We start from the raw sequence: 16,202 nt of genomic DNA, 5'->3' as shown, positions 1-16,202 counted from the left end.
GAGTTGGGTCCGATTCGTTTTATTATTTTATTTTTGGCTAACGTTAATTGCTACAAAACAAGACTGAAGGGAGACCCCTGTGGCAGGGAATATCATGGCATGCTGGGCATGCTCAGTAGGCATTCTGGTGCCAGTCAAAAGTTTCATAGAAACTTTTACAGAAGTTTTCTGTACATAGGGCTCCATTACTGATGTCACCCATATGTGAGGACTACATCCTGCTGTCCTGGGATAACACCTATTACAAGGTAAGCAATTTTGCTAAATCATCGGTTCAGTGTGCTGCGGCAGTCAAAAAAGCAAACAGAATGTTGGGAATTATTAGAAAGGGAATGGTGAATAAAACGGAAAATGTCATAATGCCTCTGTATCGCTCCATGGTGAGACCGCGCCTTGATTACTGTGTACAATTCTGGTCGCCGCGTCTCAAAAAAAATATAGTTGCGATGGAGAAGGTACGAAGAAGAGCAACCAAAATGATAAAGGGAATGGAACAGCTCTTCTATGAGGAAAGACTAAAGAGGTTAGGACTTTTCAGCTTGGCTGAGGGGGGGATATGGTAGAGGTGTTTAACCCGTTCTAGACCTCTCGTGATTTTAATGTGAATCAGTTATTTACTCTTTCGGATAATAAAAAGACTAGGGGGCACTCCATGAAGTTAGCATGTGACACATTTAAAACTAATTGGAGAAAGTTCTTTTTCACTCAATGCACAATTAATCTCTGGAATTTGTTGCCAGAGGATGTGGTTAATGCAGTTAGTGTAGCTGTGTTTAAAAAAAGGATTGGATAAGTTCTTGGAAGAGAAGTCTATTACCTGCTATTAATTAAGTTGACTTAGAAAATAGCCACTGCTATTACTAGCAACAGTAGAATGGAATAGACTTAGTTTTTGGGTACTTATGGCCTGGGTTGGCCACTGTTGGAAACAGGATGCTGGGCTTGATGGACCCTTGGTCTGACCCAGTATGGCATGTTCTTATGTTTGTAATCAACCCAACTGAAACCTTCAATCAAGCCCCAAGCAATGTTTTTCAACTCCTTTTCTTGAGACTTTCTAACTAAAAAATGACCCATCCAGTATCTTCAGTGGAGCAGCACCCAACCTATGGAATTGTCTCCCTCTCACCTTGCAGGTCATTAATGACCGCATGACATTTCATCGCCAAGTGAAAGCCTGCAAGGCCTCTGACCTTCCAAACCTATCCCATAGGCCAAATGATCAGATAACCAGCCTTGACCATCACCCACATGCCATATCTTAAGGATATATCTATTCCCATTGCTATTTACCCTGACAAACGCCTGCCTTTAATGTCTATATATACCCTCCCCAACTCCCTAAATCAACTATAACTCCATTGTAATCCCCCTATAATTGTATGTTATAATCCACTGCCAGCAGCCTCCAACCTAATGGCAAGCCTCTTTGAAGTGGCTGCCCAGTCATGAAAGGAGAATATAAATTAAATATTTGTGTTGATTTTATAGTCCTTCTATTCCACAGAGTTCTGTTTCAGCATGAATACTTCAAGAGCTCAATAGGTAAAAAAGTACTTCAAGGGTGGTCCGAGTTTCAGTACTCTCCCACCTTTAGTATCCTTAAATGTTCTGTTTTAAGCTGTAAAGTACTTTGGCACGTCATCCTTAGCTACTTGATTATATTTCTGGTGTAATGTCCATATATATTATTTGGACCAGACCATTCTGATATATATGTAAGGGGGCATGTATCTTTTTTTTGTTTTGTTTTCATAGATATCGGGAACCTGCCAAACTGTAGATAGACAAAGCTTTGTTGCATTAGCCTTGCTATTTCCATTGCCCTATGCCACCTCTTTCTGATATCTGTGCTAATAACTGCGGCTTTTTTTTTTAGAAGGTATCACTGATTTGAGTATCCTAACACCTTCCAGGAATGTCTGTCACATTCAACAAATAGCTTCAATTTTATTGGGGGGAGAGGGGAGAGTTTCTAGTCAGCTTGCTCTTGCTCCTGTAGGTTTCTCTCTGAGTTGTAATTGGCTTCTGAGCTATGGTGTCATAAGTCTTTATTCATAACTACTCAGAATTTTCTCTATTTAGAACAATCTCCCCCACTTGAGCCCAGCCAATGCAGCAAAACTCTTTGGGTCAAATGTAATAAGCTGCGCTATGTCATCCGTGCATAATGCATGATTTTTGCAAATGTTTTTTGGCATTAACCTTACTCATGTATGTAATAAAGGATTTAGTGCCAAAAAACTTGTGCAAAAACATGAGGGTGGCTTAGCACAGGCCCATGCAAATAAAGTTATTACTGGGCAATGCAGAGAGCCACGCTAGCAAGGAGAACTGTTAGTGTATGTTTTCTTGATGTAGGTTTTTTTAGAGCCTGGATCAGGGCAGAAGTAAAAATCAAAGCACTTGTCTAAGCTATGCCAGCTGTAACTAATTCTGCTGCATATTTGAGTGCTGTACCTGAAAATAAGCCATGCCAATAATTCTGCTGCATATTTGAGTGCAAATACTCCTGAGAATAAGCAAGGCCAACTGGATCAATATAAGAGTAATCTGTTTTGGCCCATGTCACTTTAAACAGCCAATAAAGGAATTCTGCAGCATTTTTTCATTAATGTCTATTTTAGAGCCAGCGTTTCCCATGGTTTTCTGCATCGGGGATTTAGTGTGGATTTTGCGTGTTTTTTGGTTTTTTTACTTACGTGGATTTTTAGCACTGGACTCATTTGCATGTCATTGTTGTTGCATCCCACGGGGCTGCCTGTTCATACAATATGTGCTACCAAAAATCAGCACAAGAAAATAGGTGCCTGTTTTGACGCGTGTGTTTATTACATCGGCCCCTTTGAGGAGCCACATATCATGGCCTCCTCTAGAACTTGGTATGCATATATCAGGGCAATAGCTGTTTGACTTTTGCGATGACTGATAGTCTTCTGTCAGCTGATCCATCTAAGGAACAAGCTGGATCTGGCAATCAAACTCAAGTCTCCAACATGGCAGTGCTGCCACAGCCACCAGGCCAGTCCTCAGCACTTGTATCTGGACAGCTTATTATTTTGATGCATAACTGCAGTTAACTTCGAGTATAGGTATTTAGTTACATTTCAGTGTAACTTCAGTTATGTAAAGAGAGCAGTAGTGTTTTTATTAGACAAAATAGCTTATAAAAGAGCTGGCTCTTGTCCCAGCATGTTGTGACTTGGAAGGAGACTTGATCTTTCAGTTGCTGTATTCTAGGATTTTAAACCTTACATTTTCTTGTTAACTTGAAGTAATGGTTTCCACATCTTTTGGGTGGTGCTGCATATCCTGGGCTTGCTTTTTATTTTTGCTAGACTATCAATTTGCGGTTTTTTACCTTAATATCGCCAAAGTATCTACTCTGTCCTGAATTACAGTTTCTGTTCCAAAGTATCAAGGTTACATACTTGTTACTGAATGATTCATGTATGAATATTGTGCTTTTGTCTTAGATATGCATGTCTGACATATTGCAAGTACACATAGAATTTGTGCAGGCTCTGACTATATTTCAATATTTATTTTATTTATTTATTTATTTAGAGACTTTTATATACCAGTATTAGTAGGGACATCATACCGGTTCACATTTAAACAGCAGGTTTGAAAGTACATATTAACAGGGAGAAAGAACTGGGAGGGGGATAACACAAGAGCAGCATAGAAATGTAGCTTAACAGGCGACCATAGAGCTCCTTAATATAAGGAAAATAGGATAGTCTATATGGGAGATAATATAGCATCGTAGGAGGGAGGGGGAGGGCTAATATGGATAGGCTTGTTTAAATAACCATGTTTTTAACTTCTTTTTAAATTTGGTGCATGGTTCAAGGCGTAAGTTTGGAGGGAGAGAGTTCCAGAGTGAAGGGCCAGCAATTGAGAGGGCATGGTCGTGTGTGGAGGAGAGGTGGGCTGTTTTAAGGGAGGGTACTAGTAGAGTGCCTTTGGCAGTTCTGGTGGGCCTGGTAGTCTGAGTCTTAAAAGGAATGTCTAGCCACTTGGAATTGTGAGCATAAATGGATTTATGTACAATGGTCAGGGTTTTGTAGTGAATATGGGAGGGGATAGGGAGCCAGTGTAATTCTTTAAGGATAGGGGTGATGTGTTCAGATTTACGGGTATTTGAGATGATTCTAGCAGTCGCATTTTGTAACATTTAGTCATAAACACATTATTTCTCTTGTCTGATTAATTGTTGTCTGCATTATACTGGAATGTATAGTTTCAGTCTATGCTTATGAATGTTACACCTCAAAAAATTTCATAGCAAAGCTTTGTTTTCAGAAGCAAAGTATGTGTGCAACATTCTGTATATTCAGTATGGTGAGTCTGAGCCGATATTCATAAGCAACATACTCTTTTTGGGTGGGAGGGGGCACCTTAAATGTCTTTTATTCAGAATCTTTGTCCCGGCAATGTTAACCTGCTCCCTTGGGCTTTCAGCTCAAAATTAGATCCTGTCTTTTAGGGCATTGAGTAGTATGTGTCAGGCCATGAGATTTCATTGGCAATTACCCAGGATTTTCTCTTATTTATATCCCACCCCCCACCTCTTGCAACTTCTAGAGCCCAGCCGTGGTAGGGACGTCTTTAACTGTGGACTACGTTACCAGGTCTCCTTTCGGAACTCTGCAATAATGGGCTCCAAGTCTGACCACCAGTTATCACCATTCCACAATTACCCAGGATTTTCTCTTATTTATATCCCACCCCCCACCTCTTGCAACTTCTAGAGCCCAGCCGTGGTAGGGACGTCCTTAACTGTGGACTACGTTACCAGGTCTCCTTTCGGAACTCTGCAATAATGGGCTCCAAGTCTGACCACCAGTTATCACCATTGCACAATGACCGCAACGCTCTCCCTTCAAGGGGCTGTAACATTGCCAGCCCAGGATCAGAAGTCTGAGTTGGGAACTGAATCCAGTCTTCCTCCTGTCAGCACACAGTGCTTGTCATTGAGCCACTGGTCTGACCGACCTCTGACTTTTAGCATCCAAATTTAGACAACTCAAATTTTTATCCATTATGACTTTATGGTGGCAGAATCTTTTACATTTTAGCCATTTGTAGGGAATTTCTCCTTCAGGATTGCATTTTACTTCACAAGCAGTTGGCAGGCTGCTGTCAGGAGTGTTCTATGTGAACTTTTATTCTCATAATTTTCAGCCTGACGATGTTTAGTTTGCGTTTGAATTGTCCATTATTCTCTTAGCTTTGTAGGGTTTAATTGGTTACACCATTCCTTCCTCCAAAAAAATTTATATATTTTTTTTTTTACTAAGTGGGATTTTTCTTTGTTTATATTGAGACTTTTCAGATTTTTATAGGCATTCTTTAAACTTGTTAATCTTCATAATTGTGAGTTCTATTAAAATACTTGTCTTCTCTGAAGTGAATCCACACAGATTTTAGAAAAATGTCTTTTAAAAAGCATTGACCAGCTAAGCTTTGAGCTCTTACACTATGCAGAACATTGGATGATAATGTACAAATAGGGAAAGAATTCCATTATATTTCGAAAGAATCAATAACTGGAATTGGAAAATATTTTTATAATTCTGTGGATTTTTTTAATTGAATAGTTTCATTTAGTGTTTATGTATGTATGAATTTGACAGATCTGAAAAAATCAGTGAGAATAGAATTTATTGCTGAAGTTTTTCTTTCTCCTTGCAGGTGAAACCCTGCTGAGCCCCTTGGTAATGTGTGGACCCCACGGATTAAAATTTCTGAAGCCGGTGGAGCTGCGCTTACCACACTGTGCGTCTATGACTCCTGATGGTTGGTCTTTTGCTCTAAAATCATCCGACTCCTCGTCGGGTATGCTGTCCTTCATCTGTCCTTTTTGGTGCTTTTAGTGCTATCATATGATTTGAATTGAAATTACATTAATTGTGCAATATCTCTGAATCATTGCTGCATTTCTTGTCATTTTCTCCATCTTGCTTTCAATGATTTTTTTCATGCATGTATTGCTAGTACAGTTTTGGTACTTAGAGTAGATTGATTAACAAACAGCTGCATGATGACATTGATTTTGATTTTTTTCCCCCTTGGATTTGAATAATTATGGAGGCACAATGTAGAAAAACCATTTATGTATGTTTTTTTAAATACAATTAGTATATTAGATTAACAAAGAGAAAAACATATAGCATCCTGAGCCATCATTTCATCAGATATTAAAATTGATCCCTTATAGTAATGTATCTTTATTGATAGGGAGACATTCATTTTGGGTGAAGATGGAAAGCATTATGAAATATGAACTAAAACAAAAAAATCCCTTTTTAGTTGCTTTATACCTGTTTACATTTTAGATAAATAAGGAAAAGATTGCCAACTGTTTAAATAGGCCCATTCACTGCTAGCAAAGCAAAAAAAAAACAAAAAACACACAAAACCAAATTTGTCAGTTTGACAGGAACCCAGGCTGGAAGGGATGGGGATGCTGCGGAGGGAATGTTCACAGTCCCTCCACAGTGATGCACAGTGGCAGAATTAAAGGCCCATGACTGCAGGGTTCCAGAAGGAGTCCTGGTGCTTGATACCTGTCATCTTGTTCAGTCTGCAATTGGAAGGGTACCAATTCAGACATCTCCTTCACAAAATTTACAAAGGAAAGGTCCTCTGGAGGAAAACACTTTCTACTTTCAGTAGGTGAAGGTGGTGAAGGCAAATCATTGGTGTCTGGTGAAGAATCATCAGTCCAGGTGTCGTAGGGATCAGCACCTGCTCCTCTAGGGACTAGAGGAGGACGGGGCGGTGGGATCCCTGAAGGTCCTGGTCAAGGCTCCGAAGGACTCGAAGGAATAACTGGAGGCACTGGTGCAGGCATCGAAGGATGGCTTGGTGGTGCCGATGGACATGTCGGCACCAATGGGTGGATCGGTGGCACAGACGGACATTTCCTATACAAGCATGTAATATGAAACATATGAAATGAATGCACATCAATTGACATGTAATGGGAAATGTTTGAAACGAATGCACATCCCTATTAAATGATAGAGCTTTTACAATTCCTGGATGCTCCCAAGGAAGTAACCTCCATCCCTATCCACCAGGTTCTTCTAGATCTCCTCAAAAAGAACTGGGAACATCCTGGCTCTGTGGCTCCAGTCCACAGGAAAGCTGACACCACCTATCTCGTTAAGTCAGCTCCAGTTTTTTGCAAACCTCAATTTGATCACCAATCTGTGGTTGTCGAATCTGCCCAGAAAAGAGCAAGGAGAGCAAAACCTCACACTTCCTTTCTCCCAGGCAAGGAACAGAAATGTCTAGATGCCATTGGTACCGTGTCTTCCAGGGATCAATGCTCATCTCCAGAATTGCCTCTTATCAGCTCTATATGACCCAATATAATAGGGTCTTATTTAAGCAGATACAAGACTTAACAAACTCCCTGCCTCAGCAATTTCAAGAGCAACTCCAAACCCTAGTCAACAAGGGTTTTGAGGCAGGCAAGCATGAGATACGATCATCTTATGATATCTTTGATACTGCAACCAGGGTATCTGCAGCTGCTATCTCGGCAAGACGATGGGCCTGGCTCAAGTCTTCCAACCTTCACCCTGAAGTTCAGGACAGATTGTCCAACTTCCCCTGTGTAGGAGACTATCTGTTTGGTGAGCAGATTCAACGAACAGTGGCGGAACTCAAGGACCATCATGAGACCCTAAGAAAGCTCTCTCTGATGCCTTCTGAATACTCTTCAAAACAGCCCTTCCAAAAGGACTCTAAGAAGTCATTTTTCCGGCCGAAGAAATCCTACCCGCCACCAACTAGAACCTGTTCTATGAGACCATTTCAAAAAGCCCAGTCTCGTCAGACACGAAAGCAAAAACCGCAAACAGCTCTTTAGCTGGGCCCTGCTTCCGGTTTTTGACTCCTGCATAGGGAGCAGCAGCCAGCTTCCATTGCCCCACATACCAGTGGGAAGTCGATTGTGCCATTTCAGCAACAGCTGGCACTCTATCACCTCAGACCACTGGGTCCTGGCGATAATTGCTTAGGGTTATCTGAAATTTCTCTCCATTCCACCGGACTCCCCACCTCTACCGACATGGAGAACATCCGATCACTCCATCCTTCTGGAACAGGAGGTCTCCCTCCTCCTTCAGTCCAAGGCAATAGAACCATTGCCCTCCTCTCAGCACGGCCTAGGGTTCTATTCCTAGTACTTTCTAATCCCCAAAAAATCGGGGGGTGTTCGTCCAATTCTGGATCTACGTGCCCTCAAGTACCTCCAGCGAGAGAAGTTCAAAATGGTAATCTTGGGCTCTCTTCTTCCTCTTCTGCAAAGAGGAGACTGGCTCTGCTCTCTAGACCTTCAGGATGCATACACTCATATCATGATCATTCCATCCCATCTCAAATACCTAAGGTTTCTAGTAGGCCCCCGGCACTATCAGTATTGAATGCTTCCATTCGGCCTCGCGTCTGCACCACGAGTCTTCACAAAATGCCTCGTCGTAGTTGCAGCCTTCCTCAGGACTCAAGGTGTTCACGTCTACCCCTATCTAGACAATTGGTTAATCAGGGCTCCCACTCAGCAAGCTGCTCTGTCGTCCCTACATCTTACCTTACACACTCTAATTTCGCTAGGATTTCTCATCAACTACGACAAATCCTACTTAGTCCCATCTCAAACCTTTATTGTTTATTGGGGCAGACTTGGACACCTTGCAGGCAAAGGTTTTTCTGCCTCGACAGCGAGCTCTCACACTCATGTCTCTTGCACACCAGCTGCAGTCTCAGCATTCCACGACTGCACACCACTTTCTCATCCTCCTGGGACACATGGCATCCTCAGTTCAGGTCACCCCAATGGCCTGCTTGGCCATGAGTCATGCAGTGGACTCTAAGGTCGCAGTGGACTCAATCCATTCAGCCCCTGTCGACCATTGTCCACGTAACCGACTCACTCTGTCAGGCTCTTGCCTGGTGGAGAAATCAGGTCAATCTCCTCCAAGGCTTACCCTTCCAGGCTCCAGACCCTCAAATAACTCTCATCACCGATGCTTCCAACCTCGGCTGGGGAGCCCACGTAACCGATCTGCAGACACAAGGATCTTGGTCTCCAGAGGAAGCCAAACACCAGATAAATTTCCTGGAGCTTCGAGCAATCAGATATGCTCTCAGTGTATTTCAGGATCGCCTCTCCAATCAGGTCATCCTGATCCAGATGGACAACCAGGTGGCCATGTGGTACATCAACAAACAGGGAGGGACGGGCTCCTACCTTCTGTGTCAGGAAGCTGCACAGATATGGGCGGAGGCCCTCTCCCACTCGATGTACCTCAGGGCTACCTACTTGCCAAGAGTGGACAATGTGTTGGCAGACAAGCTGAGTCGCCCCTTTCAACCGAACAAGTGGTCTCTCAACCCCTCAGTAGCGACCTCGATTTCCAACAATGGGGTTATCCTCAAATAGACCTCTTTGCGTCACCTCAAAATCACAAAGTAGACAACTTCTACTCTCTCACTCGCAGCCAACACCATCAGCCAAGAGACGCATTCGCCCTATCATGGGCAACCGGTCTCCTACATGCATTCGGCATAGTCAGCTCTATACCCTATCCCACTTTTAACCACCTTGTTCTCAGTTACATGTAAGGGCCCTGCCCAAAAGTTAACCTGTTTTTTCAATGTTATATGTAAGGGTTCTGCCCATTTGTTCCTTTTTAACTGTAGACCGATGCGATGTGTAAACGGTCATCGGTATAAAAGAAACTTTAAATAAATAAATAAATAAATAAATAAATAAATTCCCTCCACTTCTCTCGAAGATTCTCATGAAGTTACGTCGGGATAAGGGAACTATGATCCTGATAGCACCTCACTGGCCGCGCCAAGTGTGGTTTCCAATACTTCAGGATCTCTCCAATCGCAGGCACATTCCCTTGGGAAAGGACCTGCTTCTAATCCTCAAAACGACGGGTGCCTACCGCCACCCCAACCTTCAAGCCTTGTCCCTGACGGCATGGATGTTGAAAAGTTAATCCTTCAACCACTTAACTTAAGCGGCAGGGGAGAAAGTCTGATATTTCACTTTCAATGCATATTCAGCATAGCTCTCTGCTTCAATGGCAGGGGTAATGAAGAAAACTGGATCTATATACAGACAGCAACCAACAAGGACAGAATTACATAGTCTGGGTAAACAAATAAGCATGGGTGTAGCTTGCTTATTGCGACAGTTACTACCCCTAATTAATTAAGCTAGATATTTCACTTAGATGCAGCTCCAACACTGCTCTCTGCATTAATGGTGGGGGAGGAAGGGAAATAGAACCAAAAGGTTACTAAGAGCCAAGAGTAACAGAAGTATGAGAGAGAAAAAAAAAGTGCAAAACTTGCTGGGCAGACTGGATGGGCCGTTTTGGTCTTCTGCCGTCATTTCTATGTTTCTGTGTTAACCTTTCTAAACCAGTTTCCCGTGTCCTGATTGCTTCACGGAAAATCTTATTCTTACAAATGTACCAGGTTTACGTCATGGTGCACTTCTCAGTCCCTTGACCCCTTTACCTGTCCAATCACGAAGTTTCTGGACTATCCCTGGCACTTGTCAGAGTCAGGTCTAAAAACTTCCTCCATCAGGATGCATGTCAGTGTGGTAGCCGCCTTCCATAAAGGTATAGGGGATGTTCCCATATACACAACCCCTTGTAACACGCTTCTTGAAGGGCTTGCTTCCCCTTGGGACCTCAACCTAGTTTGGGGTCGGCTCATGAAACCACCATTCGAGCCTCTTCAATCCTTTGACATGAAAAGTGATTTTCCTTTTGGCAATCACTTCCACTTGCAGAGTTAGTGAATTACAAATTCTAGTTACCTATCCGCCTTACACTAAACTTCTGCAGGACCGGGCAGTATTCCGCACTCACCCTAAATTCTTGCCTAAGGTAGTTTGAGTTTCATCTCAATCAATCCATTATACTACCTACCTTTTTTCCCAGGCCCCATTCCAATCTAGGAGAGCAGGCTCTGCATACCCTTGACTGCAAACGGGCTCTAGCGTTCTACCTAGACCGTACAGCTGCCCACAGGAAAAGCACTCAATTGTTTTGTCTCTTTCCATTCCATCAAATTGGGGCAGCCTGTGTGTAAGCAGACTCTCTCCTCCTGGTTGGCGGACTGAGTATCCTTTTGCTATCAGCAAGCGGGCATTCCACTTCAAGACCGTGTTAAAGCCCACTCTGTGAGGCCATGGCGACTTCAGTAGCACACCTACGATCTGTGCCACTTCCTGACATTTGCAGGACTGCCACCTGGAGTTCTCTCCATACTTTTACAGCCCATTATTGCTTAGACAAAGCCAGAAGACAAGATTCCATCTTCGGCCTGTCTTGCGCAACCTATTTACAATGTGACGTACCAACACCCTTCCGCCTGCCCGGTGGGGTTCAGGATGTCCTCAGCCAAACTTCATCCCAGGCCTAGTGCCTTGCACGCCTGCGTACATTTGGTGCATGCTCTGACATCCTCAGCTCGGTACTCACCCATATGTGAGGACTACCATCCTGCTTGTCCTGTGAGAAAGCAAATTTTGCTTACTTGTAACAGGTGTTCTCACAGGACAGCAGGATGTTAGTCCTCACGAAACCCGCCCGCCACTCTGTGGTGTCGGGTTCGTAACGTTTTCTTATTTTATTTTCGGCACTACCTGTAGCTTTTTAACAAGACTGAAGGGGGACCCCTGCTGGCTGCAGGGTTAGTGCCATGCTGGGCATGCCCAGTAGGGGCCTGTCAAAGTTCTGGAAACTTTGACAAAAGTGTTCCGTGATTGGGCTCCATCCTGTGATGTCACCCATATGTGAGGACTAACATCCTGCTGTCCTGTGAGAACACCTGTTACAGGTAAGCAACATTTGCTTAATCCATTTCTAACATCGTCTACTGGGAGTGCATTCCACAGCATAGAAGCCATCACAGAGAAAGTGCTCTCACCTGAGCTTTCCTTACTTCCTGGATAGACAGAAGCTCAAATAAAACTGTATGGTTAGATCAAAGGGCATACCCTGGTCTATACTAACTTAGTTTATCCTGAAGATATCCTGGGCTATTATCTCTCACCACCCAGTGGATTAATGCCTTTTGGAAGGGGGGGGGGGGCAGGAAGAATGAATGCCATCACTTGAACACATCTGAAAACAGAACAGCATTTTATTTGTCCATAACATGTTTATTAAAATGGTTGATTTACTATATACTTGTACAGATCTGATACACTAGCAGGTGAGCAGAGTATCCTATCTTATTGGTCTCTTCCCTATTGTGGATGGTGATTGTGATAGGCAAGCTCAGGTAGTCTTAATAGGTGACATCTATGAAGGCAAAGCCTCCTGCATTACAAGACTTCAAGGGATGGTGTGTATGTTGAGTTCTACATGCTAGGTGATGCAAAGATGAAGCCCTTTTGTGTGACAAGTGATGCTCCATTGACCACTATCCCTAATCTTGCTATCCTTTGATATGAGTCCATGAAAGCAGTGCAATAATTGACTAGAATGTCCGGTCGGCCAATGAAATATGGGCCCAGGAATGCTCGGAGAGCAGGCCCGAGGTTTCGGTGGTCCATGAGGGGGCGGGGGGGGTGTTGTCTTAGATGCGGGGTCATACCCTGGACAAGGTGAGCATTTTTTGGGGGGGGGGGAACGCACAGGGAAAGGAAGGAGCCGAAGTAGGCTCCAGGCAGGTAGGCCATGATTGGGCAGGCTCGGGAGCTACTGGGGTGCTGGCTGGCCTGGATAGGTCAGCCGGTATGATGTCAGCAAAATAGGTGGGGCTTTATGGCTGCATGCGGCTGACTCAGTCACTCTCTGAGAGCCGCTGCAGCCAGCTTGGTCGCTTTTGTGTGACAAGTGATGCTCCATTGACCACTATCCCTAATATTGCTGTCCTTTGATATGAGTCCATGAAAGCAGTGCAATAATTGACTAGAATTGTTAAGTGAAGAACAAAGATTACTCAAATCGGGGAAAGTGTTAAACATTTGGATGCATCCAGATCTGCAGTGCCAGCAGTTCATGCTTTGTCACTTAAAGCATTGGTGGTTTTTCTGTCACTGCAAAAGTGATATTATGTCTACAATATTTAGTTCCCCCATTGTATCCTATGGAGAGAGGTCAAATAAATATTGGTGAGATTATGCAAATGAGATTGATTTGTTGAAGTGAGATCAAGCATTTTTTGCTGTTTGACCTATCAAACCCCAAACATTCTTACATATGTTTGATGTGACCTTTTCTGTAGGTCACAAACATCACCCTAGTGACTCTGAATGTCCTAAAAAGGATACTTGAGTTCATGTATATTTAGATAAGACTGAAAGGAGTAATATTGGTTACAGATGAGCAGACTAGGTAGGCTATATGATCTTTCTGTCATCATGTTTCTATGGTAATGTAAGCCATGCCTCATTATATACTCATTGGCATATTCTCCACCGACTCTGAAGGATGACCACCTTAAACTGGTGAGCTAATCACTATGGGCTCCTTTCCAGCCTGTGAGTTGGTAAATCAAGCTCTGTTTCTGAAATAAATTGTACTGCATTTAACCCAATACACTGGTTTAATGAGTCAAATGACCTCTCAGATCTTTAAATAACCATTGGAGTTTTATTGGAAATTGCAGCAAGCTGTTAAACTCAGAATTTTATTTATTTTTTTTTTTTTTTGGCAGGAGGGGCAGACAGGACAGGCTATATTTGTGGAAGGAGGGTGTTTTAGTGACCAGAATTACGAAGTGGAAAGGAAATGTATTTTTCAGCAATTGTAGAAAAGTGCTATATTAGATGACCCATCCCTGTCATATTCAATCCGTCACATTACTGCATTCCATCAGAAATGGGATACTAGAGTAATAAATTGTTTTGTCTTCGATTTTTTTTTTTTTTTTTTGCTTTATATATTTGAAACAGAAGTACATGTATCCAACATTCTGAGCTCTTTTTATTGAAATGTTAGTCAAGATATATTTGATACTTAAAAATAGTACTGTGGTTCTTCTCCCCACAGGTGATCCCAAACATTGGCAGAACAAGTCTCTACCTGGGGACCCGAACTATCTGGTTGGAGCAAATTGCGTCTCAGTCTTGATCGACCACTTTTAATCCTCAGATTTACAGACTGAGTCAATAATGTGAAACTGGGTTGGACTTTACCTGTTAAACAGAAGCATTTATCAAGTATTACGTGTTCTTTAAGTTATAATGGGACTCATAATTAAGCATTTTGCTTGAACTTACCATTGCTAGCAAGTAGACTCTTGAACCATGGTCAGAATACACAGTATGCCACAAACTGGGAGAGTGGGGTGGGACTAGATGGATGTTTTTGTTTGCTTTTCTAATAATGGCAATTCATTTCTTTTTATGTCTGTAAGGGACCAGCAACACATACAAAACAGGGAAATCTAAAAAGTTAAGATGAACAAAAATGGTCCATAGCCCATATAGCAGCAGATATTTTGTGGAGCTTTTGTGAGTAAAAAGTATACATGATTATAATTTTTATTTAAAAAATATAAATTACATGGATTTTTTTAAATAGTTCTTTATGGTGTATATGTCAAAGCAATGATGAGTGACTTTTTTGGACATAGAAAGATTGGAACTACTAAAAAAAAGAAAAACAAAAAAAAAAAACCTTCCTTTTATGAAGAGGTTGCTATGAGCACATATTTCCCTTTACATGAAAATGTAATGTTCATTTGTTTCCATCTATTACAAGCCACTATGGTAAGGAAAGCAAGCATCTGATAAGTCTACGGTTCAGTTGCCTCTGGATTTGTAAATTAACCACATTACTACAGACATATTAACCAGCAGGGATGCCTTACCCTCATGTTTTAATAGTCTTAGTACTCAGAGTTCTCTATGCTACTACATTTTTACAGCTTTTGTGTTAATCTAGATGATAAATCATGAGGCAGACTGAAAAAACTCACTGACTTAGGAAAATTAAAATGTTTGTATTTTACTAACCAGAAGAGAACCAGAGGAAAATGATGGTATGTTTCCTGCTATGCATTGAAAATTTATAGATGTTACAAGAATGCCTGTATATAATGCGTGCATACCACTTTTGTTCTTGGTTTGTAAATTAACTTTTTTAAGCTTACTTTTTTGTATAAAAACAAAGTTTCTTAAGGATATCTTTGTATTCTCATATACCTTTTGAGCCTTGAACTTTATAACATCAGCAATAAAGCAGCATTTCTACAATACACAAGTACATTTTTTTTTAAAAAATGCACAAAAGTTATCTTTTTAAGTGCTGCATTATTCAGAATTCTCTAGTTTGATTAAAATCTTGAAAAGTATCCCTACTGTAATTTGTGATAAGATGCTGTACTATGTGCCCTAAAATGTATTTTTTTACTAATAGTTTATTATGGCACATTGGCACTATTTCTGTTTAGATGAAATACCACTGCATTCTGTTAATCAGTTATTAGCTATACACACGTGACTGATTCTTTTTTTCCTTTGCAGTTATTAAAAAAAAAAAATTACACATTTCTAAATATACAGAATAAAGCGGTTTTTAAAATGGAGGACTCCAGTATTTTATTTTTTATGGAAGGATATCTAAACTATACTAAAGTTCTTGATTTCAGGCTTTCTGAAGGTTATGCGCCTTTCCATTGGCTTTATCTATTTTTATTTTTATTGGAATGTATTATTTAGTTCAGTTTTCATTGTTGGAGGAAGTTTGATTTGGCACATGTGGCCTAATTGACCCAGGAGTGTTAGGTGTATTGTAGATATAAATTCAGTGAAAACCAGCAGAATTAACACCTGCATTCACAATCCTGGTCAAAGATCACTCTCAACAATATACAAATCAAAATATACGTATACTTTTCCAATTAAAAGCATAAATGAAGCAATCATTTTATTTAGCAGCTTTTATTATTTACTAAAAAATGCTGAATGTAAACTCTTAAGCAAGGAACATTTCAAAATGAATATAACATAAGCATAAATAAAGTAAAATCTCAAAGAAAACAAAATTATGTTAAAGCCTGCACAAAAAACGTTTTCATCGCTTTCCTAAAATCCAAGTAATTCATAATGTTACGGATGTTAAAAGGGAGCAGATTCCACAGAAAGGGGAGCTATGCAAGAAAAAGCGTGCATAAACATAATATAATGTCCACTAACAGTT

General features: G+C 41.4%; 1 protein-coding gene across 3 annotated transcripts in view; it reads left to right on the top strand.

Moving 5' to 3' along the window:
• Window positions 1-15,588, top strand: part of TJP1 (tight junction protein 1) — a 486,574-nt gene extending 470,986 nt beyond the window's left edge. The window contains exons 27-28 of one of the 3 annotated variants that reach the window (XM_029575150.1): window positions 5,701-5,784; window positions 14,049-15,588. In XM_029575150.1, coding sequence (XP_029431010.1) covers window positions 5,701-5,784; window positions 14,049-14,143 — 179 coding nt within the window. In that variant the 3' untranslated portion in view covers window positions 14,144-15,588. Of the gene's footprint in view, window positions 1-5,700; window positions 5,845-14,048 lie in introns of all 3 variants that reach the window. The other 2 variants (XM_029575149.1, XM_029575148.1) reach the window with 2 other exon arrangements.
• Window positions 15,589-16,202: the final 614 nt, after the last annotated feature.

Source organism: Rhinatrema bivittatum, chromosome 13 (genome assembly GCF_901001135.1).
Source record: "Rhinatrema bivittatum chromosome 13, aRhiBiv1.1, whole genome shotgun sequence".
In the NCBI taxonomy this organism is placed as follows: Eukaryota; Metazoa; Chordata; class Amphibia; order Gymnophiona; family Rhinatrematidae; genus Rhinatrema; species Rhinatrema bivittatum.
Note: the sequence above shows the minus strand (reverse complement) of the source record. Positions and strands in the feature narration are given on the sequence as shown.